This window comes from Gambusia affinis, linkage group LG24 (genome assembly GCF_019740435.1).
Source record: "Gambusia affinis linkage group LG24, SWU_Gaff_1.0, whole genome shotgun sequence".
Classification (NCBI taxonomy): Eukaryota; Metazoa; Chordata; class Actinopteri; order Cyprinodontiformes; family Poeciliidae; genus Gambusia; species Gambusia affinis.
Window position 1 is genome coordinate 3,318,429 of NC_057891.1, and position 27,246 is coordinate 3,345,674.

Sequence of the window (27,246 nt, forward strand, 5' to 3'; positions counted from 1 at the left end):
CTCTCTTTGAGGAAATTTGTTCCCACAGATGAACAAATGAGGACAATGTTTTTTTAGGAGGAGCTGAACCTCCCAAAGTAATTTAAAAAACGCACCATCAAGTTTTCCCACACAAGTTTATTCAACCATGACATCTCTTTCCAGGATGACGGAGAAACAATCTCTAGCTGAAGTTATAATAAAAACAGTGCACAGCAGGTTAATGGCTGAATCCTTACGTATCTGTTCATACATTTTATATCTGTGCTCTCAAACTTTGAAAGCAAATCACATCACACGTTACTGTCAGAGTAAAAAAGCAGTTGATTTAAAAAAAAAAACTAATAAATATCCCTTTGTTATTGATATAAAATATTCTCCATCTTGTGGCAAAGTGATTAAGCGATAATACTCATGTGCCGTGGGCTGCAGTCAGTGTACAGAAGTGAAAAATATAAATTTCACAGAAAAGAATCATTTAATCTTTGGTTTGTTCAGTCACTTGGATTTAGTGGATTTACACGCCTACTCACCTATTTTTCTGTGGAATGTGATTCCAAGTTATTTGCATATTTTTGGCTGAGCATATCTAAAAAAAATTAAAAGAAAAGGCAGATGGGAAAGCTGAAATACCTAAAAATAATGCTACTATCGGCTAGGGTTTGCAAAGCAGCCAATCCAGGAGCGCGATTTCTTTTTCTTGCAGCTGATTGGCTGAACACCCAAAAGGGGAGATAAAATAGACTGTAGATGCAGTTTTATCTTCACCAGGGTAAACCTTGGGAACCAAGGTCTAAAGGTGTAGTTGCAGCTTGCTTGAGAACCTCAGGAACTCATCTTTGATTTTTGCATCTTCAAGCCATGACCAGGAAAGCCATTAGTAGATCTATTGGTAGAGCCACTGCTCATCCACATTGAAAGAAATTGAGGTGCTTTGCATGCCTCATTGGGTGATCTTTACAGTTTTCTTCAGACATTTTGCACTGAGGATACGTGAAGACACCCAGAATCCACTTGGGGGATTGTATTACCTTCCAAATGTCCTGGAATATCCTGATAAAGCTGCAAAGTATTTTCACTTGGAACAGGTTTCCCTCCTGAACTTGTTACCCATGTGACTTAATCTCAGAAGTCAGAGAACAAAGGAAGGGTGGATGGAAACTATGGATGAATGAACTACAATAAAGGAAGATTAATTCCTGGCCTGCCTTAATCTTAGCGTAGGGAAGCAGTTTGAAACCAAAGGTAAGCAAGAAAACAATGATATACCTCCAAAATAAGACTGAGTCACCTGAGTTTAACCAGATGTGTAGGATGATTCTCTCTAGCACCATAAATCCAGGCTAAACAAACATAAAGTGATATTTCATGATAAAAACATATATACAATGCAACACAAACGGTGTACAGACAAATTCAAGCTTAGACTAGATCTATCTTTGCCTGCTGTCACGGATGTAGCTGTTCTCGACACACAGCACGATGTAGGAGCTGGAGCAGCTGCTGGAGCTCTGCTGCAACAGGCTGCGGCTCTGCAGCGGCGACGCCATGCCCGTTAGCGCCCGTTCCCCGACGCGCCACGCCTCACAGTAGTTGTCGATGTTACGCTGACCCCTGCTTGTCGACCCGTGCCACATCGTCTTCTCTGGCCTTGAAGCAGCAAACAGAGCGGCTGTAGTGACCCTTTACATTCAGTTTGTAGTCTTATGTAGTGTTGCCTCACCATGTGTCGTCTTGGAGAACATCTTTGCCGTTGAAGGAGTAGATCGAAACGTTGTCCCTCATTCTGCTGTCGCTGAAAATGCGGTTCCAGTTGTCGAACAAAACCTCATCCTGCAAACAAACATGCATCAGAATTAGCTTTTACAACTTTAGGGCTTTATCTTGTCAAGCAGATCAGTTTCAGCACCTTCAGGTTGACTATTGGCACGTTCTCCCTGTTGGAGCTGTAAACGATGCTGTTGAGATCTTCCAGTTTGGAGGACAGGAAGGCTCGGAAAGTTCCCTTCATCCCGATGGCCTGGGCCTGGCTGAAGCACAGGAAATCCACGCCGGAGATGCCTCGCATGTCGCCCTTCTGAGGGCTGTTCAGCGCAATCAGGTGAAGCTGAGGAAACAAATCACATCTCAAAGAATACTCGCACAAATTGAGAGGATTTTGACTGACTAAATTCTTCAGAAAACAACAAAGAAGGGGATCCTTTTGGTGTTGAAATTGTCCGCGGAATATATCTGGACATTATGGAGGAGTGGCGATAAGAAGAAGACGTCCTGTTGGACAAAAACCATGTAAAAAAACAAAACTGATATTTTTGGATTGCAACCAAAATCCTACAGGGTGCAAATCCAAAACTGCTGGTAAAAAGCATCCCCTTCCTCAATGCTTTGCTTTCTACAGAGGATCTGGACGCTCAGCTAATGAGGAACAATTGCTTTCTTGAAGCAAGTACCAGAACAAGCAGATTTCTTTCAAACCCACTTCCTTTTAAACCCACTTCACCTTTCAACTCATTCTGGACAAAACCAAAAAAGAAAATCCTTCAGGTATTTCTGGTATAGGAATTGTTCTTTGGGGGGTTAATAACTGTGTACTCAAAATATTATTTTTACCAAGACTTGCTCTTCATTTCATTATAAATATACTTCCATCTTGTCCTACCGCTGGACCTGAAGTGTGTCTGTGGATGGGAGCCTGGGGAACCGGAGGCGGCGGTCTCTGAGGACGGGTGACCGAGTAGCGGGGGTCCAAATATCGATTGTCCGGCTGGTTGAAGCGGTCCGTGTAACTGGGGTATCTGGGATTTGACGGCTGTGGGTAAACCAGATCTATCTGGTACCGTGAGTCGGGTCGGTCAGAGTCTGGGTTTGACTGTGATGGGGGCTGGATGACAGGGGGCGACGCCTCAGCTGCAACACCCTGAAAATAATGTTTAATGGGTTAAAAAACACAAAGAGTATTATGGTTTAAAAACTTAAAACAGGAAACCATACTCACCAATTCACTTGGTAAGGCAATGTAGTTCCCAAGCTGAAAATAACAAAAATTAGAATTAAAAAAAAGTTTTTGTGACAAATTTTGGATTATTACTCAGAAACAAGTTTCACCTGAACTTGTCGGACTCCATTCCGGACTCGTACGTAGAGGTCCATTTGGTCGATAACGTACACCAGAGATCCTTCAGGCTGTCTTGTAGCTGTGGCCGCCATGGTGTCATAAGACCTGAACACTGTCACCTGAAAACACAAAGAGACAACCAGCATCTTCTTAGCCTGTTTAATTCATTTGTTTGATTCTTTATGCTACCATGGATGCAACAGGAGAAAAAAAAAAAAAACAGCTGCAGGTCCATGAATATCGTTCAGTTTTATGGTTTTCAGGTAATTATTTAAGTAATTATCCTTGTCTTTGGGATATATTTCATAATATTTGAGATTAAAAATCATTTGCATCAATCTAAAAACTCACTGCTGAAGAGAATCCTGGAAGACCTGGAGCTCCAGGTGGTCCTGGGGGTCCAGGAATACTGATGGCTGTGATAAAACACAGAACAATAAAGACCTTTAACACATCTTTAGACAAAAGCTAATCTTTTCCTTTTTCTTTCACAATTTTTTAAAAACTCAGTTTGTCCAGAACATTAAGAAAAAGCCAGAAAGCTGCTGAGTACATGCACTATAACTACTAGTCACATATTTTACAGTGTTAAGTTTTTAGTTATAAAACTAGAGATGTCGAAAAATGCAAACAGCAAAAGTTGTTTTTGTAACTGGACTCACTCTGTGTTCCTCCATAGGGCCCAGACAGAGATGGACCTGGAGGTCCCGGTGGGCCTGGTGGTCCAGGTCGACCGCCATAGCCTGTTCCTGGGGGTCCAGGAGGCCCCTGAGGGCCCGGTGGACCAACAACTGATTCTCCTTTTGGACCCTGGTCAGAGAGACAACTTTGATCGTCCCTAAATCAGGATACTGGAATCTCACCCAGACAGAAAAAGGTAGAAATGTTGTTTTGTTTTTTCCATTCAGAGTTAATAACTTCTAGTTATTTTAAATGCTAATTTGTTCAAACTAGTAACAGGAAATTCCAGACATCTATATGTGTAAAATATATATATTGTATGTTTTCAGAGTATAAGAGTTAGCAGAAAATATCATGTTTCTGTGTTGTGAATTAATTTTCACGTGGACATTTATTCAACCTTTAAAATACTTATATTTTCACCAAACCAATAACATGTGTAACATTTCTAGACTTTTATCATTTCATCAGTGCTCGAATGTTTGTGACCCACTAAAGCAGGGATGTATCCTGTTAAAAAGTCTGGCTCATCTTTGGGAATAATTTTCAGATGCTTGAAGATGCCAAATTCAGCAGCTCAAGTAAAAATACACAAGTAAAGACAGGAGTTAGGAGACGGGTTCTGGTCCAAAATATGTAGAATCCACAGTGAAATGTGTCTGGACTAAAAGGACTAAGAGGCCATTTCTCTAACTTGCAGTTTGCAAATGTCCACAGGGACAAGACCTGATTTTATGGAGACATTTCCTGTGATCTGATGAAACTAAAGGAATGCTTGGGCCATTCTATGAAGAATGGTGGTGGCAGCATCATGTTGTGGGGCTTTTTTGCTGCAGGAGGAATTGGTATTGATGGCATCAACATTATTCCAGATGGATGATGAAACTCAGAATTCAGCCAAAGTGGCTTAAGTACAAAGTTTGAACCAAAACTCCAGAAACTATTGTGAGAAGCTTGAGGACAGAAACCCAAAGTCACACCGTTCAAAGACAATTCTACCAAATACTGAGGAAATGGATGTTAGTGGCGGTCTTACTTGTGGTCCAGGTGGTCCAGGTGAGCCAGCTCCTCCTCCATATCGGGGGTCATAATAACCGCCGCCTGGTTCTCCTTTCTCTCCTTTTAAACCCACCTCACCTTTCAACTCATTCTGGACAAAACCAAAACAATTTCCATTTAAAAACAAACCGATTTCATCTGCAACACAGTTAGAATTGTGGAACCAGTGGGTGATTTTACCTTTAAAGTGTAAAAGTCAAAGCCTGTTCCCAGACCTGAAGAATAGAGGCGCTCACTGTAAATATTTACCTCATGTTGTATTAGTTTCATATATATGAACATCAATAATGCTACCTTGAATTTCAAGTATTCCTGGTGGTCCAGGATCGCCTTTCTCTCCTTTAACTGTGCAAAAAAAGGATGAATGAAAACATAAATAGCAGCAGATTTCCTTTGTGAAACTTTGATTTGTGCAAAAGAAAGTCTGAAACCTTACCTGCGTAATACCTGGAGTACTCATCAGACCCCTGAAACAAAGAGAGGAAACAGTCAGAGACCAAGTCATTGTTCCTTGATCTAAATGGAAATCAGATGTCTTGACCCAACTCACGCCTGGAGGTCCGGGGGGCCCAGGGGGCCCCGGAGGTCCTGGGATGCCCTGAGAAATAACAAGCAATGAATTACGTCTTCATGACTCACTTGTTCCAACACCAAAGCTTTTCACTTACAGGGTAACCGTATCCAGACCCGCCGCCAGAGTCTCCCTTCTCTCCTTTGACCCCGTTTAATCCTGGTCGACCCTGAAATATTAAGGTCATCCTTCAGTCATTTTCTTAACTTAATAAAAACAATAGTTTAAAAATTGTCCAAACAGAAACATACTGATCTCCCAGGAATACCAATCTCTCCCTTTGGTCCAGAAGGACCCCGCGGACCCTGGAGAAATAGTTACTCTTGTCACACTTGCACAATCCTGGTATCTTGTCAAACAGATGACAAAGTATTAAATCAGTACATACAGGAGGTCCCACTGGGCCACCCATCAACAGTCTCTTTAATTGTTAATTAAATTTAATTCATGCCTCAATGGCTCAATGTCTGATACTTAAGATCGAAGAAAGCCAAGAAAGACAGAGGATGTTTTGCATTGGTGTACCGGCTGTCCTGTCAGGCCTCCCAGATATAACGGTCTCCCATCAGGTCCCATGATAATGCCAGGCTCTCCTTTCTGTCCCTGCAAGATAAAAAGTACACATTTTCTCTCAAAAACATTTAAAATGAGAGCAAACATCTGACAGCAAGACTGCTGCAATCTCCATCACTGGTGAGAAGTTATTCAGATCGACCACCACACTAATGACGGTTGGTCAGATCCAGATTTTCCAGGTTTTTTCTGTTCATTACTAGTGGAGGGATGTGGATAGATTTTCACTAAAAGAACTGTCCCACCTTAGGAGCATATCCTGGAGCACCAGCATCCCCTTTGTCTCCTTTAGGCCCCGCTGGCCCCTAAATCAAAAGACATACCACCATTACTTTAAGCTGAATGCTTGTCTCAACAAAGTGAGGTTGGTAGATGCATTGATACGTACTGGGAATCCTGCTCGGCCTGATGCACTCTAAACAGGATGAGAGACGGCTCATTAAATACAGAACAGCCTGGTTCTGACTTGGTAAACATCAGTGAGTTTTAGTTTAGTTCAGGGAACTGGGGGAGCATCAACTCACCTGTCCCAAATCGTTCCAATAAACCTCGTTAAACTAGCAAGACAAAGTTAGGTTAGTTAGTAACAAGCAGTGAGGCAGGCAGTGACCGTGCAGTGAAGGAGGGAGAGGATGATGAAAGGTTAAAGGGTTAATTTCATTTTCCAATTAATGTACATTTATAGTTAGAGCTCTGACTCACATCTCTTGACGACGGCTGGTAGAGAATCTGTCCTGGTTGTCCAGGCGGTCCGGGTGGTCCAGGTGGTCCACCGTCTCGACCTGGACGACCCTGAGTTCAGAATAAACTAAATTTAAGAGACGGCAAAAATGTTTTTTCATGTGAACTTGGGTTAACGCTTAGTGAATGTGTTGTAGTTTAAGATTAAAACACAGTAGGACCTGCAAAACTTCAAATAGAAGTAAAAATAAGATTCTGAAATGACATTTTAGCATCAGTGTTTGAACAAACAATTAAGTGTTGAACACCTCTTAGTCTTTTTTTAAAGCTATACAATATAAATTAGCTCATTTTTCAACAACAATATTAAGACTCTTCTCAAAATACCAAATTGGGCACACAGTTAAAAAGCAAATATTTTGGTAGAACAAGAAAATATTTTCGTTGCAGATAACAATAAAGTTAGACAGGACAAAGACAAGATTCTCATACATTTTTCATTCAAAGTTTCCAGACATTTCTCAATAGATTTAACCATTTGGAAACAAATATTATTGTGCCGGTCTAACCTATCGGTTACTTCACCCGCACACCTCACCACCTTCTTGCTGCCCTTGCAAGTATCAACAAGGTTTCTCTGACTTTTCTCTAGATCCATATACTTTTCTCCTACACTCTTACAGCAAACGTAATATTTTTCTCAACATTTAAACCAATTGGCCTCACCAATCTTCTGAACCTCCTTCAAACAATCCCTCTTTATCTGTTATTCAGGAAATAAAGGAAACTCACCGTCTCTCCCTTCTCCCCTTTCTCTCCCTGTTTACCCTAAAGAAATCAGCACAAGTAAAGATTACTATCTTAAATGACACATTTAACTATCATGTGTCTGGAAATATTGCGTGGTGAAGATGGTCAGTACTGGTGTTCCAGGATATCCATCAACGCCTGGAATCCCAGGAGGTCCTCTTGGTCCCTCTGCTCCTTTAGCTCCATGATCCCCTGGAAAACCTGGCTTGCCCTACAAACCACAATTAAACATTTTCACATTTAATTTTTAACTAAAAGATAAAATGAATAAAGTAGGCCTTTTAGGGAACTTAGCTGGACCAGTTATTCCTGCATTGAATGGTTAGCATTGATGCTAACGGACAATAAAACCCAACAGCACTAATGTGGAAAAACATTTTTCAACATTAAACAGTTATGTGAAAAAGTTTAGCAGCTAAAACAGTTAATTGAGTTTCTGAGGGTTTTTCTGGAAAATTTGTCACAAAAGAAACCATTTTATTTTTTTACCAGTTGTAAGATTTACAAAAAAAAGCTGCAAGATGAAAAACCTAAACATATTTTTTCACCAAACTTCATTTTAAAAGCGATATAGTCATAAAACATAAAACATATAAATCAGAGAAATATTAATTGATGGAAACATACAGGAAGTTTTATGTAAAAATCCTTTGGAAACATAACTTATCATATAAGGCAGGTTGAAACCATAAATAAAACATTTAATACAAACAATTATTCCTAATAGTTGCCATAGCAACACCTAAAACAAGGCAGCAGCTTATAGAAAAGCAGTCCGGTTAGTTTTTAGTTCTGCTAAAAACAATATTTTTAAATATTTTTATGTACTACAAATATTTTTTGACACTACAATTTCCAGACAGTGACGTATTTGTTATACTTTACAAACTTCATCATGTTTTCTTATCCTACCAGCTTCAAAAACTCAATCTGACGTCCTGACAAGAGCAGCTAAAGAAAAGGAACCACAGGAATTCATTTCCACTACTTACAGGTAGACCAGCAATGCCAGGCGGACCCTGAAAACACCATACAGTTCAGATCAGATAGTATAAGGATGACATCATCAGAGAACCAACTGTGTCCAATATGGCTACCTGTGGTCCAGGTGGACCTCTGAGGCCAGGCAGGGCATTTAGCACCTCATTTTGACTCCCCTGCATGGAGAAAATGTGAATTATAAAGAATATTTGAACAGTTTTACACTTTTGTGATTTAGATTTTTTAATCCTGCCTAAAAGGGATTAAATTTGAAACTGCTACTCACACTGCCGGCGAGGTACGGTGGCCCCGGTGGTCCAGGAGGCCCTGGAGGCCCGACTGGTCCCATGGGACCTGGAAGTCCAGCCAAACCAGACTCCCCAGGAGTACCCGTCCTTCCAGCATCGCCCTGACCACCCTGAGTCAGGATCACAAGCAGAAATATGGTGTTTTGTCTTGGAAAATTATGTTAGACAATTAATATTTGTCACTGAAAGGAGAAAAATTAGAGAAAAACAGAAAGAAAACATTCAAAAAGTGGAAAAGCGGAAGCAGATTTCTAAATATTTAGACAAATGGATAAGAAATAGAGCTTTATTTGAAACATTGCCATCTTTATGGAAATGGAAAACGTTAAAAAGCAAAGCAGATCAGCAGAGAAGAAACCCAACCCAGTACCTGCTACCCATTACACACCGTAGAGGATGGAGCAAAGAAAGAGAAGAAGTAATTGAAAGGGTTGGAGTCCGTTGTGTCTTGCTAGAAGAAAGCAACAGAGAACCTTTGTGGTTTTGCAGCAGCATTTCCTTTTATTTTTAAACAGTAAATAAATCTTCATGGGTTTTATTTTTTACTATTTTAACTAACCTTTTCCCCAGCTGGACCAGGAAGACCAAGATCACCACCGTCACCCTAAATAATAGAAATTAAAACATTATTGCTAAAGGCGAAATCATCATAAAAGCAGGTGGTTTCATTAGCAAGCAGAAAATGAAAACACTGACATGGTGACAGACAGCAGGAGGCGCTGTTGTCAAACCATAACACAAAAATGAACTGCCTTCATCCCACAGCCACCAGTAAGAAGTACTGGTTTGTGTCTGATTAATAACATATACTCACATTTTCATACCAGCACTGACAGTTGAAATCAAAAGTTTGCATTCACTGAATAAAAAGAAAGATCCAACTTTTTCAATATCTGCTCAAAGCAGACCAAATTAAGTGACGAAGAAGCCATTACTCAGAAAAAACCCCCCATAAAAGCCAAACTGTGGTTTGCAAATACACCAAAAAAAAATCATTTCTGGAGACACCTGGTGGGCTGAAGTGGAACTGTTTGACCAGTTTGACCATCGCTACATTTGGAGGAAGAACTGGGATGTTGTACCAGCCTAACTGTGAAGCATGGGGGTGGCAGCATCATGATATGGGTCTGTTTTATGCAGAAAGAACTGGTGAGCTTCATAAAGTAGATGGCATCATGAGGAGGTGGAAATATTGGTGCAACTTCTAAAAACATCAGCCAGGAAGTTAAAGCTCCAGCGTATCTTTTTATCCAGAATGTGTAAAGTTCTTGTTGCAGTTTATCAGAAAAATTAGTCTTTTAGTTTCTTTTTAATTAATTCGAAGGTTGGTCAGGCCTAAGTAAAACTAAAGTAGATCTTACTACCTTGTGGAACCCCTTTTGTCTGACTTAGAAAGCAACAACAAACTGTTGTGTAGACGATAATCAGTTTTACCTTTTCTCCTCTGAGCCCGGGTCTACCAGGGAGACCAGGAGGTCCAGGTGGGCCCTGAAAACAACAGAAATACAGATTTACACCCTTTAGCTACCAAGCAATCAAACACAATACAATAAAATAAAATTGGCTTCTCACTGGTAGGCCAGGCACTCCATCTTGTCCAGGCGGTCCAGGAGGTCCAAAGGCTACTGGACCATCAGGTCCGATGGCTACTGAAGTACCAGGTGTCCCAGGACGGCCGGGTGGACCAGGGGGTCCAGGAGGACCAAGTGGACCCTGCACATCACATTTCACAACTGTTGATACTGAGATATTTTTTAACTCTTTTCTTAATGTTGAACAACTTACCCGGAAAGTTTCCAAGTCTGGGAATCCTGAACCCTCCATGTCAACAAATGTCTACAAAAACATTCATTGTGGTTAGATTTTTTTGGTTTTCACAAGTGAAGTAACGGCCAGAAAGGCGGATATTTTCACATACTGGACGATCACCAGTGCCAGGTCCTGGAGATCCTGGAAGACCTGGGGGACCTCTTGGTCCAGGGGAACCCTCTCCAGATTCACCCTGGAATGATTCAGAGATAACAAATTATTACCATAAATAGAGACTTCGCATGATAAGTCTAATGTCTTCATGTATCGCACCTTTTGGCCTTTCATACCAGCTGTTCCTGGAATTCCTGGAATACCCTGCGGTCCAGCAGGACCCTAAAAAATATCATAAAAATAAAGACGTCAATGGATAAATAATCAGTCAATTCAGTGAAAAGTTCTGCTAAAAAGACACTTACAGCTTTTCCATCCTCTCCTGGATCACCCTAAAGGAAAAAGAAACGGTCACAAACTAATATTTTTATTCAACCGTTTTAATTTCTTACACTTACAGGCTGTCCATCAGCCCCTTGAGGTCCTTCAGCCCCTTCCGGTCCTGTTGGCCCGGGTGGCCCAGCTGGACCAGCCAAGGGCTGCACAACAGAGCCGTCACCAAGTCGGACAACCTCAGCTGCAGGTCCAGGAGGACCAGGAGGACCAGGAGGCCCCTGAACGCCACGTTCACCCTTTTTGCCAGGGTATCCAAAACCAGTATCACCCTGGAGAGAGTAACAGGCAGGCAAGCTTTTAGATGTTTGGTTTGACTTTGCTTGGATCTACATCACCGATGGTCCACTGATGGCTCCCCTTTCACCATCACAGTTCTCTTTCTGTTACCAATCAACCCTGATACCTACCCCCATCCACTCCACCATGCCACCATTCTCTTCCTCTCTAAACCTTCACTTTGAAAATGACATTAAGTCATGCACCGTTAGAACTTCTACTTCCTGTAACTTCACTGTTCAATCTCTCTTCATATATGCTTTCCTTATTGTTTCACTTCTATTTGGAAAATGTTTATAGCATCTCTAAAATATTTAGCAGCAAATGCAAGTTGGGATGCTGAAATCTGGACACAATGCTGCTTGGCTGCAAAGCTCAAAAGCGTAGATAAGGAAGACTGTAGGCATTAGCTGTAGTGCTAAGACAGATTGCTAAGACTGATGGATATGAAGGCCTATTTGGTGTTCTAACTATTAAAATGCTATTTTTAGGAGAGGTCTCATGTATTTGCAAATTCCAGCTATTTACTGTGACTGTGGTCCCTAATTCCCATAAATTTCTGTTGTAGCATCAGAAAAAGTAAGAATCCACTGCCCCAAAATCCAATAAATGCAGTTCACATACCTTTTTACCCTTTTCTCCCTAGAAGGAAAAAAAAGAAAACTGGTTATTTGTGTCAGATATCAATGTCAACTCAGAAATGAGAGATTTCTTACTTTGTCGCCTTGCTCTCTACCCTGAGAGGAAAAACTTGAGCCTGAGCTGCTGCCTGAATCTCCCTTTGGTCCTGCAGGACCTTGGTCCCCTTTCAAGCCTTTCTCTCCTCTGTCGCCCTTCTCACCTTTGCCTCCTGAGAAGAGCAACAATTTAGGGTAAAGGTGATTTCTACTCAATCTAACAGCTGCACCATCTTACTGCTAAAATATTTTATTATTCAAGCTAATAACTAGGAAAGCTAGCATCTACATAGCTAAATCAATAGCTAAAAGCTAAATAAGCTAACTAATGCTAACATGTCACAAAAACTAACTATAACTCAAGCTAAGAATCAAGAATGCTAACCTTTGCACATGCTAAATCTACCCATGCTGACTATAAGCCATGTGCTAATAGCACTAGCAGCTAATAAAGCTAACTTAGCTACTTAAGCTAACAGACGGAATAATCCACAAAATACATAGATGCACTAAAATGGGTTCAGATCATCAAACAAGTTTTAAAATCCCAAAATGCAACACATGATGGCCCAATTTGAAGAACAGTCATTAATATCATTTGTCCAGAAAGGTATACAAAAAACATTTCTAAGGCTTTGAGACTCAAGTGAACAGCAGTGAGAGATATTGTCTACTAATGGTGAAAATATGAAACATAAAACAACCTTCCCAGAGTGGCCGACCTACAAAACGTACCTGTATATCTTCTTTACACAAAGTGCACAAAAACAGTAAAAGGAATCAAATATTATTAATTCAGAAAAATATTAACAACCTAACATTGGTGCAATGCAAAAGGGATAAACACTACACTTGACAACCCAGAGTAAATATGCACTAAGTTAACTTTTAAACACAGAAGTCGACCTTTTCAGCTCAGTGGCTTGTTATGAGTGGCACAATTAATGCTCCACTTACAGATTACAACCGACAAACTTGGCGCTTGGAGCAAAACTTCATTCTCAGGTACAGACAAGTTGTACCGAGTGCATATTTCCACTGATGAGACTTTGACGCTACATGAGTAATCTTTGGCAGAGGCAAAAAATATTTCCAAGTTGAGTTTTTGTTTTTTTTACCTGAGGGTCCTTTTCTGGTTTCTGTTTGGGATGAAATTGGGGGTACAGCTACTGGACGGAGGGGTGGAAAAGTGGTCTGAGAAAAACAAAAACAGCGCCAAACTAAAAGTTACTTTCCATTAGATATATATATGCAGAAAAACATCAACACAATTGTATCAGGTAGTTATTATTCCAGCTAAGAAATCTGCAAAGAAATCTGCAAACCAACCGTCTTTGTGTTTTCTTTCTGTCTCCTGTCAGCCTCTCCGTTGCCACCGTCACCAGAACCCTGACATGAAAAGAAACGTGTCAAACGGATGTGTTTGTTCACTTAAATTAAGATTTTTACAGAAACACTCACTTCATCGGCGTAATCCTCATAATCACAGAAACTCTGAAATGCCTGAGTGTCTCCCACGAGTTTTAGCTCTACAATTTCACCCTGCAAAGACACAAATAACTTATAAGAAATGAAGTAAGACAGTAGAAGCATAAATTTGTAAAAATATAGTTAACAACAAGAACAAAGAAGTAGTTTCAGGCCTACAATGATTACAGAATACTATGTATTGTTATGACTTCCTCATGGTGAGACATTTGAATATTTCAGCTTCTTTTACTTGGTCACTTTATATAAAACATGTCATCAGGACCAAAGTTCTGCCTTCTAAGTCCAAAAACTGAAAATTTCCAACAAAACCCCTGGGTGGCAACAAGTAGTTTGTTTCCTGAAGGCACTTTCTATTTCATTGTTTGAAAAAAAAAGGTTTATTTGCAGCAGAAATATGGACAAAACAATAACTAGAAATCTCTTACAGCAAAAGTTGAATTAATTTGATGCCACAAGTTCAAAAAGTGGTCAAAAAATTATTTTACAAAACCTCCTATTCTCACACAGGACAGACAAACAGACATCCATCACGCCCCCTGGTGTGTTTTAATGGGAGGGTGTAAAAGTTACCAAATTAATCCAAACAATTCCAAATATAACAATTGATAACAGATTTTGGTTCAAAACTAAAGTATATTCTAACTTCCCAAAGAAACCTAAATTGCTACAATTTAGGATTTACAAAAATTCAACCTAAACGGCCAAAATACAGCAAAATCTGAATTAGTCAAAGTTCAGACTTCGAGTTTGTTGAAATGCTGAGGTGGGACTGAAGATAATCCAGATAAGTGTGCACAAAAGTCTGCAAAACTCAATGAAATGGCAAAGAATGACAGTAGAAGGAAACCTAAACAGAAAGTCTAGCAAAATACATCCAACACCTAGAAAAAGTAGGAATAAACTAGAGTGAAATCACACAGAAGCAAACAAATCCAAAACTCAAATATTTGAACCAACTGAGGGAATGAACTAGAATGGGAGAAATAATGGAGAAAAAAGAAACTAAAGAGGTTGATATAGTTTTCAACTGGTTGCTAGCTCTGGATTTGCATCCAAGAAGATAAAACCTGTGGTACCAAGACGATTGTAAGAGTTACTTATTTATTACCTCAAACTTGTCTGGATCAGCTCTTCCTGCTTGACCCACAAAGATCATACTTCCAGCATCCAGGTCCATCGGATCAGGCGAGCGCTCAAACTTCACCACTTCTGGATCCCCGTCACATTCTGAGTAAAAACTGACCTGTTCGTCATGCACAGACAGAGCGAAAGGTTTCCAATAGACATCAAGCATTGGAACGTCAAAGCTGGCCGCCTCATACGAAGACTCAGAATCAGGTTCAGTGTAGAAGAACTGGATCTTTTGACGACCAGACTGCACTGCGCTGAGCTTCACACCGATGTACATCAATTTCTGGGCGCTGTCTGTGATGGAGAAGAGGACGGATGCAGCAGGAGTGGAAGCGTGGAGGTGGAAAATGATGGTGAAGTCCCTGTAGAATGGACTGGGGACAAAATCCTGGGCCAGTTTTCCTGATGATGATGCTGAGGTAAACTTGTAGGCAGTTCCTCCGGGCCTTGAAACTTTAGGTATTGAATCTCCAATCAGCTGGTGCAAAAAGACACCGCTTTTTTCTGCAAGAGAGACCGAGACCGAGGATAAAACAAGAGGATATAATGTGGACCAGATGAACAAAACGTTGCTGGTAATCCAGTTCCCACAGACCGTAGCAGGCCAAAAATAAACAACCAGCACCTTTGAGAGCAATAATTACATTTTCATACACCAACAGTCACAAGGGGGAACGAGTTTTGGCCTTTTGCCGATTCTTGAAAGATGTGGGGTTTACCCCAGGGTATACATGATATCAGTGTCTTGATTCTGTGGAAATAATTTAGCAGTAAATTACAACCCTAACAAAGGCTATTTAATGGGAAATTGCAATCTAGCATGTCTGCAATAAATCTAATGTGCAATAAACACATTGAGTGTAATTCCTTGAGGCTGATTTAACTCCTGGAGAGGCGCCGTCACACAGGTTATGCAGTAACAATTATCTTCTTATGGATTGCTTAAAGCTGGTGCTTTTGGTCAGTGGTTGTTTTCACTTACTTTAATGCATGTAATGCAGAGTCAATGAATAAAAGTAGACCAATCTGAAGTATCTAGGATCTCAGCAGGAGATAGACGGACTGTAGTTTCATCTAATGGTGAAAGAGAGCTGAGCCAAACAGCAGAGCTGTTGGTTTATCATTCCAGATCCTCGTCTAGTCAGAATATGGAACACAACCCAGAGTAAATATCAACCTAATTAACTTTTAAACATAAGAAAGATGTTTATGAGGACTTTGCCAACCTTATGTCTTATGAGTCACATTTAATGCTCCAGTTGCGGATTAAAATAGACAAAATTGGCCTATGGGGTAAAACTTCATACTCTGTTCCAGACAATTAGTGTCAAGTACATATTTTAGCTGACTAGACTTTGAGGCAGCATTAGTAATCGTTGGCAGAGGCTTCTGGATTCTGAGGTATCATTTCTGTTTCACTTTTCCAAGTTGTTTTATAACGTTTGACTATATTTCTTGATTTAGTTTAGATATTGTTTCACCTGAGGTTTTGATTCCAGCTCCTTTTTGGTGTGAAGTCGTGGGCTTAGAGACTGGACGGAAGGATGTCGAAGAGACCTGAGGGGACAAAAGTGTGAAACTGAAATTTATTTCATGTTAAACATAAATATGCACAAAATCCTCAACGCAGTTATAACAGCTATGTGATATTCTAACTGGACAACCTAAAGAAGTCTACAAACCTACCGTCTTTCCTGTTTGCTTCCCATCAGCCTTTCTGTTGCCGTCATCTCCAGAACTCTGAGACATGACAAGGAATGTGTTAAACTAATATTGATTCGCTTTAATTGAGATGATTATAGAAAAACTCACTTCATCTGGGAAACCGTCATAGTCACAGAAGTCCTGAAAGGCCTGAGGGTCTCTGACAAGTCTTAGCTCTCCAATTTCACCCTGTAAAGACACAAACAACAATAGAACCATGAATTCACAAAGGTTTAGTTAAATTTATGAAGAGAGGGACTCTCAACAGCACAGGAATGGGAGACAGAGGCAAAAAGACAAAAAAACTGTGGATTATGGGACAAGGTGGATCCACCTGGAGACCTTCATCAGCACTCTTGTGTGCCGATGTGAACACTGGTCTTGGGAGAGCTAAGGAAACGTTGAGCAGGCCCTATTGCTTTAGCTCCAAGCATTAATGTCCTCATGTCCTCTGAAAAGATGGGAAGTAGACTGTGGTCCTCTAAGAAGATGATAAGAGGCTTCTGGTGCAGTAGAAAAGGCATCAACCAGACTCTCCTGACCGGGAGTTGAGGCTTCTGTCAGGTCTGTACACAGAAGCGGAGGCGTCTCAATGAAAACGCTTCCACTTCTGTGGGAGGCAGAGGGAGCTAATACAGAGCAGTCTATAGGGTATAACATCCTCTGGAAGCTCTTTGGACCAACTCCAGGTGAATCCAACACCAGCTTAAACCCACTGGTCCAGTTCTGCAGGATCCCTATGGGAACGGCGTGCTTGACCCACAATTTGGCTGGATCCTTCTGTCAAGAAGTGTTTGGTTGACTCACTAGAGAATGGCAATTAAAGGTTCAATAAAAAAATAAATCTTATATGACGTGGAGTACGGACAGAGTAAGGTTTGACTAACAAGATAAAACCTGTGGTACCAAGACGATTGTAAGAGTTACTTATTTATTACCTCAAACTTGTCTGGATCAGCTCTTCCTGCTTGGCCCACAAAGATCATACTTCCAGCATCCAGGTCCATCGGATCAGGCGAGCGCTCAAACTTCACCACTTCTGGATCCCCGTCACATTCTGAGTAAAAACTGACCTGTTCGTCATGCACAGACAGAGCGAAAGGTTTCCAATTGACATCAAGCATTGGAACGTCAAAGCTGGCCGCCTCATACGAAGACTCAGAATCGGGTTCAGTGTAGAAGAACTGGATCTTTTGACGACCAGACTGCACTGCGCTGAGCTTCACACCGATGTACATCAATTTCTGGGCGCTGTCTGTGATGGAGAAGAGGACAGATGCAGCAGGAGTGGAAGCGTGGAGGTGGAAAATGATGGTGAAGTCCCTGTAGAATGGACTGGGGACAAAGTCCTGGGCCAGTTTTCCTGAGGACGATGCTGAGGTAAACTTGTAGGCAGTTCCTTGGGCCCCTTTGACTTTAGCTATTGAATCCGGTGGAGGATCTCCAATCAGCTGGTGCAAAAAGACACCGCTTTTTTCTGCAAGAGAGACCAAGACAGAGGATAAAATTAAACCTTTAAACATTTCTAAACCTAAAATAAAAACGCATCCTCCTGGTGTTTAACACCAATTCTAAGGTGCCAGAGACCTACAGGTTTGCTCCAACACAACTGATTCAAAGTGTTACATAAACTTATCCAACATGTCTTCAGATTCTGCAGTCTTGTGAATAACCCACTGATTAAAAGACATCTTCTCCCGGGAACGAGGGACAACTCTGTAACAAACAGTCTAATTAAACAAAACCAGGCACAAGTTGCTGCAAAGATTGCTAAAAATCAAATGGAGCAATGAGCACCAGACGAAAAACATATAAAGCTGAAGGTTAAAAAGAAACCTGAAATTTCATCTAGCAGAGTCCTTGAGAAATACATCTGAGACACATTTAGATACAGAAACACAGGATCATGAGCTACATTTATGAGACAAAGAGTGGGCCCTATGAACAAAAACCCCATAGACTGAAATATGCTAAAAATGAACAAGTAACAGCTTTGAGAGCAATAACACATTCTGATACACCAACAATCACAAGGGGCAACAAATTTTGGCCTTGTGCAGATTAATGGGAGACATGGAGTTTTCCCAGGTTTATGTGGGATGTGAGTGTCTTTGAATCAGCTTCACTCACTGAAGGAACTACATACAACCTTTCAGGTCTGGAAAAGCTTTGGGATGTCTTTGGAAAGTGTTGATAAGGAAAACAATATTTGGTTTACACTACAATATTTCCATGACAAACTAAAGTGTAAAAAACAGACGTGATAATTAGCTACTTAAAAGAGCTCCAAGTTGTTTCCTCTTAATTTAGATGTAAATTTAAATAAATCAGCTTTAAACCTTCCCAAGGAGATACCAATGTAACAATCTGTTATTGCAAAACCGTGCAGCTTAATTATTGTTTTCTTGTGTTTAGCTTAGCGTGGACCCTTGTGGGATTCTGGTCCAGCTGAATCTGGGGTGGGACAGGGTGGTCTTCTTCCCACTGAGGGCACCTGCTATCAGTTCATCTCCCATGAATGCAGCTGCTGCAGCTGTTGCAGCTCGTGTGTGCAGAGAAAGTTCACTTCAGCAGGATAACTTGCTTTTAATTAAGAGCCTCCAGTTCTGCTTTAACTGAATGAATTTCCCCATCTGGAGGTTGTTTAAACTGACCACAGTTTCTCCACAAACAGAAACCAGAAGTAATAAAATGAACCTCCACTGAACAGGGAAAATGTCTGCCTAAAAAATCAGACATACAGTTTTACTTTCATCACACTTGCAATCTGTTTCCTGACCTGTGGAGTTATTTAAGGTTTTTCTAAGAAGCTGGCTTCAGAAAACAGATTTATATATCCTACAGCCTAGAATCTTACATTTTATTAAATAATCTCAATTATTAGACAGAAAGAAAATGCATTTCCTCTTCATTTTAGTTTATAAACCTTTAAAACGTTGGATCGGTTGGTCAGAACCACCTGGAGCTTAAACTTTTCAGGACAGTGAAGATGATGGTTGACTCCATCCTCAACAACAGTTTCTACACTCCTGGTTCCTAAAACACCATTTCTCTGGACCTGATGTAGATATTGTCCAGCAGAAACTGGACTTCCTGCAACTCAAGTTGTACAACCGTCTACAGAAACTGTTTTTTCTGCCATTTATTCAGTCTGTCCAGTTTCGTTTCAGGTCTAGAGAGAGAATCATTGGGACTGACCATCCCTCCGTCCAGGACACATCTCATGATTACTGGTGTGTCATTTCCAGATATCTCAGAGAAAATGCATCACTGGATTACAAGTTGAAAGAAAAGCCTCTTCCAGCAGTAGTTAGAGGCTCAGATGGAAAGATGGCCGAACAGGAGGAGGAAGGAAATGCGTGTCAGATATCCATGGGAAAGTGGATCATGAGGGACCTTTGGATGGATGAAGCACACAGCCCCGAAAGAATGAGACAGAAAACACTGGTAGAAACATGCCAGAAGGTCATTATGGAGCAAACAGGATTCCTCCAGAGGTTGAAGAGGGCCTCCTACCCTCCCCAGGGGAGACGTATAGATTCCCTTGCAGAAAATACAAAAATAACCAGGCAAAGATTTACTACTTAAACTTTAAATTGTTAAAGATACAGAACATAAATAGCTTCAGAAACACTAGTTAACTTTCTTCTTGACCTAAAATGTCTTCATTGATAGAAAAAAAAAAAGGAGAATCATTGTGTGTAATCTTTGTCAGGCCCATTTCCAGCAGGACTGAATTTCACCTAATTATAAAAGCTGCCTGTCTTATTAGGCCGAACCAGCCCAGCAGAGGCATGCTAATCTAACCACATAATGATACACTGTGCTGAATTACACCTTTATCCTCAAATAACCTGAAACTGGCATTCACACAGTCAGAGAGAGACAAACATTTTCACCAAGTAGACTAACATGGGCATTGCAGAAGGTTGATTTTACTCTGGTTTGTGTCAACTTGACTGTACATTTTGAATCACTATCCTGCTGCAAAACCCAACGATGACGGAGCCCATCAGAGTAATTATATTCCAGGAAATACACCAAGACTTGTATCGCCAACAATATTCACAAAACGTTTGGAAGGAAAACAATTTGACCACAACATAAATCAAATGTCAAGATTTCTTTAGAAGCTTGGAAAGAGTACTGCAGAATATCAGTCACTCATTTAGTATTAAAACCAAACAATAACATAATCAGGAAGTGACATCATGACCCAGCAGAACACAGAGTTACGGTTAGCATGGCTTCACCTGATGAAGTTGTGATAAAAGTTTCTCTAACTATTCTTAAATCATTTGTTTACAGAATTTTGTTTCTCCAACAGAAACAATGAACAAACAATATCTAAGCTTTGAAAGCTCAATAAACAAGTTAAATAAAGTCATTTTGCAGCATAAATTTTTTCTCTTAAGTTTTCTTTGACATGATTTTAAAATATAATCTCATCCTCATGTTTGGTCTTATGAGCTCCAAGTATCATTACACCTCCAGTAGATATTCTTCCTAAGTCTTATCATCATCTTAACAATTACCTTCATTAGTCCTACAAGAAGCAGAAAAGAGGAGAGAATTGGCTTTCAGTGTCTGAGAATATCTTCTGAAACCAGCTTTGTTGAAAAGTGCAGCAGCAACTGTATTCAGGAGTATTTTGGTGCTGCAAACATGTTCTGAAAATTAGGTGAATGTCTGAAAAAATGGATTTACTATTTCCAGCTCTAAGTAGTCCAAAAATACATCAGGGTAATTTGTAGAGACTTTAAATAGCATCCAAGAATAAGAAAGCGTTTCAGCTGATATCACTTAAAGTTAATAGAAAATTAATCCTAACTTAACAATAAAACCCTTTTTCAGACAGTCTGCTCATCTCCTAATTATCTGCCCAACACTCATTTACTGTAAGTGCTGCTGGTTTCAAAGGGTAGGCGACTGGCGCTGCCCTTTGACCCCACAAACTGCCTTGTGTCACACCAGCGACAAGGCTGCTCTTTTTTCCAACCCCGACATTGTTGCCCTCTCCCAAACCAAGGATACAATATAGGCAGTCTTCCCTAGAAAAAAACCATTTTCCACCCACAGCGTCCATCAGAAATGTCATCTGCAGCTTCCACCCCTACCCAAAAAAGTTTCTCCCACAACAGATGACCTCACTGACTTTCCCTCTCTGGGATTATGAAAAGGAGCAGATCCCAGCAACTGATTAGAAGTCAGCACAATGAGGAGGAGACATAAACCAGAACAGAAACAGAGGACTGGGATGGGGGGAAAACCCGTCTGACTCCACTGATACTGAACAAAACAAAACAAAAAAACACTATTTTATTACTGCTAATCCAATGAAAATCTAAATCATTGCACAGAAATGATAGAAAAACATGAATATGTGCCAAAACAAATCCTGTAGTGATTTATAGTGGGTTGCAACAATGTTTTGTTTTCATTCCCTATTTTGATTTTAATAGTTTAAAAGCCTAATAACCCTTAATATGCATTATTAAGGGGTATAAGAAACACTGGAAATGCCTTTCCACTGTTACTGCAGAATCTATAGCATCCATGGTCTTTATTAAATCTGCCAGAGTGATTAAATGGTTCTGATCTCCTGTTCAGATTCTGCGATTTTGGTAACTTTTTGTATTTTCTTTGGTAATCAACTACAGTCGCTGGTTTCTACTGGTTATAAATAGTTATTACTCAAATGATTAGCTTTAGTCTGGGCCCACCAATCATTAATTCTTACTTTTATTGATATTAGCCTCATTAGCTGATAAATCCTAAAAATAAGTAAATAAGTATTGAATGTGCTGCATGTTGGTCCAAACTGTCTAATCAATGCATGACTGCTACAAAATGTCCCAAAGGCCAGAACAAACTGGTGCATGGTGATTACTGATCATCCTGAAGGCAAGTTGGTGCAAAATCTCAGAAACTACATTTGTTAAATGTCAGGCACTATTTGAGGCCAATGTGGTATGAAAATCCACAAAGTCACTGATGAATTGTTGTTTTGTTTGGGTGTTTTCTGTTTTGGAGGCTAGATATTTAAATATATTTGGTAGATTAATTATGTTATAGGAAACATGTCTTTGCAACCCTCCTTATTTATGAAACTGGAAAACGTTCAGCACACCAATGTACTGAACAGTGCATGTTCACCATTTCTCAGGATGGGAAAATGATCAGGGATCAGATCTGATGAACATGCATTCATGAATTACGATGTTTGCAGATGACATTGTGATTTTTATGGATCAGGAGGAAGAAGGTCAGGAGACATGAGGAGAAAAGAATGAAAGTGGGTGACAGTAACACATAATACAAGTGTGAGAACAAGCTCCAGGGAGTAAATGGTTTGAAGATGAATGAGTTTAAGTACTCAGGGTCAACTATCCAAAGCAACCGGGAAGCATCAGGAGTGATTTGTGACAGGAGGCTGCAAGAGAAAGAGAAGGTTTACAAGTTGGCAGTGAGACCTGCTGATATATAGACGTTTACATCCACAGCTATAAATCATCAAGACTGGAGGAGGAGCTGAAGATGTTGAGTTTTCACTAAGAGTGAGAGAAGAGAAGTTGAGGTGGTTTGGGGATGTGCAGAGAACAAATCAAGCACAAGTTGATAATTAAGAGAGAGAAGGAAAAGAGGAACTCATTAATATCTTCCACATTTTGATCAATTTAAGTTGATTCTTTGATGTGTTTCAAGTTTAAAACCCATAACAGCTGTATTTCTTTCTGTACAATGTAAAGCAAAATCCAAAACACCTTTACCTGAGTAAATTTACAAGCCTGTTGGCTTTCTGGAGCAAAATAAATGTTCCAATTAATTTTTGCTTTGCAACATAGGAAACATTGTCCAGATGTAATGGAATATCCGTCCTTTAAATTTGGGACATTTGTTTCTATGGGAAAACATACTGACAGTTTTATGGAGCACAGTTCAGAGGTTAACCCTGAAAATTAGCTGACAGCCCCACACTGCTAAATATATGAAGACACTAAAACACAAATTACATCCCTTTAGATTTTACAGAAAAGAAGAAAAGCTTTTAAATTATTTCTTTACAATACAACTTGTTTTCAGCATAAAAGGGGATTTTGTTTATCTTAAATAACCAGAATTGCAGTAAATAAGATATCAGGTAACTCAGAAATGTTTCGTTTTATTTTCTAGGGCTCAAACAAAAAAAATGTGATCTGTATCACTAAACTGCAGCCAGTAGCTACATTTACTAATTTATTGACATGTATTGTTGCTAAAATACATTTATACTCAGCCTTAAATATTGTAAAATTCAACATGATTTAATTTTGAGAATACAGAGAAATCTGTTTATTAATATTTGAAGTTTGTTGATGGGTTTTATCAAGACATTGGCCCAAAATAAAAAAATGATTTAAAATATAACATATTAACTTCAGCTGCTTCATGATGGACACATCTAGGCAAAACGTGTGAAGACATTTAAAACAACAGATACAAACAACGTTGACCAGATCTGAAATGTATCGGCACTCAGGATACATTTCAATCCACCAGGTTACCTTTCCTGCTACTAACAGCTGCACACCCAGGACTCTGGTACTCCTGCTCTGTTTCCGGCAGGAAGTGACAGTCCACCGGGAGACGCCCGTTTTCCAGGAACGCCCAGCAGCTGTCCTGCAGCACGTGGCACAAGCCGCGACTGGGAAGAGGTGCAGCGGGAATCGGGCACCTGGGTGCCAGCAGGAGGCAGAGGAACCGCTCTGTGTGGCGGTGACACCTCGTCCTCACAAGCCACACCCACTCCCGCAGGACAGCATCCACCTCCTCCACAGAAGTGTGGTTGAAAAAGTTTGGCAGCGAGAAAACGTTTGGCTGTTTGCATATCGGCCAATCAGAGGGGACAGGGAAGCAAGGTGAAGTGGAAGTGGTGTCAACGCTAGAAACCTCTGAGCCGGACCAAAACCGATCCCCAACCCCCTGCTCCACCCTCGCCCCTCTCAACCTGCCTTTTTCATCTGTAATGTTGGGCTTTGCTGTCGTCCCTGTCAGGCCTCCACTGGTAGTCCAGGCGGTTGTAGTCGCATCCCAGTCGTCGATAACCTGACGTATTCCTGTTGCCACTTTAAGGATTTCCTCCCCAACCTGTGATATTTTCCCATCCTTCGTCCCTTGTGTCACCAACACCCCACTGGGAGTGGTGGCTCCTTCTGTGGTTGTGCTTCCTGTTGTAGGTTGAGGATTGTTGGAAAACCACCAAGCCTCCAAGCTGCCAGCACAGAGAACCAGGAGTAGTGACCACATCTGGATCCCCGACATGCTGCTGCTGTTTCCCTTCAGCGCAGAGCTCCACTGTTTCCCCTGAACGCCACCTGTTAGCCAGCCGCTCAGCAGTTAAATCCAGGCTGATCGAGGCTCACTGAGCGTCCGCTGAATGGCAGCTCAAACATAAACCGCTCAGAGAACCTCCCAGTGAACAGGCCAAAGGGGGAGACCTGAGATGTGATGACAGAAAGTTTCCCCAACACACTGAAACTCCTCCCTGAAAGACTAAACAGCTGGTTCCCACAATCTGCAGAAGTAGCTTGAAATATTCAGATTAAATTCATATTTTCAGACCCAAAACTTGTATTATTCCAGACCGGTACGCAAACCAGGGCAAAGGAAATGCTTGTGAAAGAAGAGAAATGACTTGTAGTAACGTAATCTAACATTTCTGCAAAAACTTTTGATATTTTCCAAATTCTATCTATAAACCTTCATGTATTTTGTTGGGATTTGATATGATAAACCTACAAGAGAAAGAAGTTTCTGAAGTTGTGGCATGATTTTATATTTTCAACTTGATACTTTTCAATAAAATCCTCCAAGAACAATTGACTGTAGTCAGCTAATACTTTGCCAGCATTAATAAAACAAGCAGTAAAATGATACATCATAACTCAACTAACAGGACAATTATTAGTTGTGAATTTGACAGATGTTGGAGTTGGGATATGATCTTTGTCCATTATGATTGATTGAAGAGATGGTTTGAACTTCCTCTGGTTTTCTGATCAGGTGTAAAAACAATACCTTGTTGCCACGGTTACACATCATAACTGCACAGCTGCCGATGCCAGAGGGAATAATTGTCCAAACATGCAATGATTCAACCAAAAATATATACAAATATGCAATGTATTAGTAGCATTCGTTTCTACAATAATAATTATTGTGTTTTCTACATAAATATGTTTTTTATAAGTATTATTTCTTTAAAAGGGAATTTCTTCTGCCACCAGACTGTGGGAAAAAGCAGAAAAATCCTGTGGAAAAACGAGAGCCGCAGCTGACATATCACATGACGCTGTGAGAAAACTCTCCACGTGTTGCGACAGAAAACAAATGAGCTGCAGCCGACGAGAAATTAATCAGGTTCCACAGCAAACAGGAGGCTGAACAGCCCTGACGTGCTTCTCTACTCGTTTTTCCACCAGAACAACGAGCGCAGAAGACGTCAGTTTGTGTTGTTCTGGTTGAAATGTGATGAGCAGCACAGCTGGACAGAAACACAGCAGCAGCACGGAGTGATGGATGAGAGGCAGCAGCTGACATCTCACTGTGAAAATCCCCAGACTTCCAGGTTCTCACAGATAAGAGAAGAAGGCATCTTCCTCTTCCTCCTCATCGGGTCCATGTCATCTGCCAAGCGGGACGTCCAGCTGTTCCACATTCCAGCTGCCGGACCTCCCACACCCAAAACTGCGTGGTACATTTGTTTATTCAGACAACGCTGTTGCTGTTAGCAGATGTGCTGAAGGCTCTCACTGCAGAAACACAAAGTCTTACCAAGTCGTTTTAGTCTCGTTTGAAATAAGTCAAAATTATTTCAGTGAGATATAGAAGAGGCTTGTTTTAGGTAAATAATTCTTTAATGTTGATGAAAAGAACTTGTTGCATTGGTAGATTATTTCACTCGCAACAAGACATTTTTCCCATGTTAAAAGTTAATTTATCTGCCAAAGGAACTCATCAATATTAAGTAATTATTCACTTAAAACAAGCCTTTATATCTTCCTGAAAAGTTACTGTTAAGTTAGTTTGTCTTATTTCACGTTTACTAACGCATTTACAGTACAAACTGGACCATAAATACTTGGGAAGATTTTGTGTTTTCACAGCTGGGACAGAAAGAGAAAACATTTGTAACAGAAAAAGTTACAAAATAATTCACATAAAATAAGTGTCTAAATAAATATCTTATTGATAAAAGCAATAGAAAAGAGAGTCTGGGCTTAATAAAAGTAAATAAATCTTTTAAGAAGTTATATTTATTTCAACAGAGAAAATGCATGTAGACATTGCTAAATAAATAAACCTCTGACACATTTTCTTTATTTTATTATTGTGGTATTTAGCAATCTAACTAACATAAAACATGAAAAGTTTAGTCAGATTTTACTTCAGTGTCAGAAAAAGCTGAAAAAACCTTTTTATTTTGTGTATTATTGTATAATCCAGAACTAAAAATCAACTGAACATGAAGTGACTTAGAGTTTTGCAGCAATTATCTTAATAAGTCACAACAGCTTCCAGTCTCTCTCGTTTCCCTTCTCATTATTCTCCTCTCTGTGAGGCAGAACAAACTCATCAAAAGCATTAGAAACTAATAAAACCACATCACCATCCATTTGTGTCTGATAACATTATCCCAAATGCTGACTTAACATTCCAGATTTATGACCCAGAGCATCACCAACCACCAGTTCTGATCGCTGTCTGCTGTTGCTCCAGGCCACTAAGCCATAAAAAGTTCAGTTTTTACTCTATTTAATGCACAGGAGCAGATGTGTTTCATCAGGAGTGTTTTCTGGTGGACAATAACACATCTGAGCATGTGAACTGTGCCTGAAACTTGATATCATGACGCTGATAGAGCTGAGAAACTGCTGCAGGACCTTTAAAATCTTTACATTTATCTTAATA

General features: G+C 40.2%; 1 protein-coding gene across 5 annotated transcripts in view; it reads right to left on the reverse strand.

The window, feature by feature from the left end:
- Positions 1–97: 97 nt before the first annotated feature.
- LOC122827030 (collagen alpha-1(XVIII) chain-like) overlaps positions 98–27,246 on the reverse strand; it is a 33,177-nt gene continuing 6,028 nt past the window's right edge. Inside the window, exons 1-45 of one of the 5 annotated variants that reach the window (XM_044109515.1) lie at positions 24,288–24,751; positions 17,235–17,773; positions 16,405–16,485; positions 16,279–16,332; positions 16,074–16,149; positions 14,570–15,096; positions 13,432–13,512; positions 13,300–13,359; positions 13,089–13,164; positions 12,010–12,143; positions 11,918–11,935; positions 11,080–11,286; positions 10,987–11,013; positions 10,841–10,903; positions 10,677–10,760; positions 10,544–10,594; positions 10,331–10,471; positions 10,193–10,246; positions 9,318–9,362; positions 9,147–9,209; positions 8,737–8,868; positions 8,567–8,626; positions 8,462–8,488; positions 7,582–7,680; positions 7,452–7,487; positions 6,681–6,770; positions 6,503–6,535; positions 6,367–6,393; positions 6,224–6,283; positions 5,931–6,008; positions 5,657–5,710; positions 5,503–5,574; positions 5,385–5,432; positions 5,271–5,301; positions 5,129–5,179; positions 5,015–5,049; positions 4,812–4,925; positions 3,757–3,904; positions 3,446–3,510; positions 3,085–3,213; positions 2,975–3,007; positions 2,639–2,896; positions 1,889–2,086; positions 1,703–1,812; positions 98–1,629 (exon numbers count right to left, since the gene is read on the reverse strand). In XM_044109515.1, coding sequence (XP_043965450.1) covers positions 1,413–1,629; positions 1,703–1,812; positions 1,889–2,086; positions 2,639–2,896; positions 2,975–3,007; positions 3,085–3,213; positions 3,446–3,510; positions 3,757–3,904; positions 4,812–4,925; positions 5,015–5,049; positions 5,129–5,179; positions 5,271–5,301; positions 5,385–5,432; positions 5,503–5,574; positions 5,657–5,710; positions 5,931–6,008; positions 6,224–6,283; positions 6,367–6,393; positions 6,503–6,535; positions 6,681–6,770; positions 7,452–7,487; positions 7,582–7,680; positions 8,462–8,488; positions 8,567–8,626; positions 8,737–8,868; positions 9,147–9,209; positions 9,318–9,362; positions 10,193–10,246; positions 10,331–10,471; positions 10,544–10,594; positions 10,677–10,760; positions 10,841–10,903; positions 10,987–11,013; positions 11,080–11,286; positions 11,918–11,935; positions 12,010–12,143; positions 13,089–13,164; positions 13,300–13,359; positions 13,432–13,512; positions 14,570–15,096; positions 16,074–16,149; positions 16,279–16,332; positions 16,405–16,485; positions 17,235–17,773; positions 24,288–24,597 — 4,896 coding nt within the window. In that variant the 5' untranslated portion in view covers positions 24,598–24,751 and the 3' untranslated portion in view covers positions 98–1,412. Of the gene's footprint in view, positions 1,630–1,702; positions 1,813–1,888; positions 2,087–2,638; positions 2,897–2,974; positions 3,008–3,084; positions 3,214–3,445; positions 3,511–3,756; positions 3,905–4,811; positions 4,926–5,014; positions 5,050–5,128; positions 5,180–5,270; positions 5,302–5,384; positions 5,433–5,502; positions 5,575–5,656; positions 5,711–5,930; positions 6,009–6,223; positions 6,284–6,366; positions 6,394–6,502; positions 6,536–6,680; positions 6,771–7,451; positions 7,488–7,581; positions 7,681–8,461; positions 8,489–8,566; positions 8,627–8,736; positions 8,869–9,146; positions 9,210–9,317; positions 9,363–10,192; positions 10,247–10,330; positions 10,472–10,543; positions 10,595–10,676; positions 10,761–10,840; positions 10,904–10,986; positions 11,014–11,079; positions 11,287–11,917; positions 11,936–12,009; positions 12,144–13,088; positions 13,165–13,299; positions 13,360–13,431; positions 13,513–14,569; positions 15,097–16,073; positions 16,150–16,278; positions 16,333–16,404; positions 16,486–17,234; positions 17,774–24,287; positions 24,754–27,246 lie in introns of those variants that run through there. The other 4 variants (XM_044109518.1, XM_044109516.1, XM_044109517.1 and 1 more) reach the window with 4 other exon arrangements.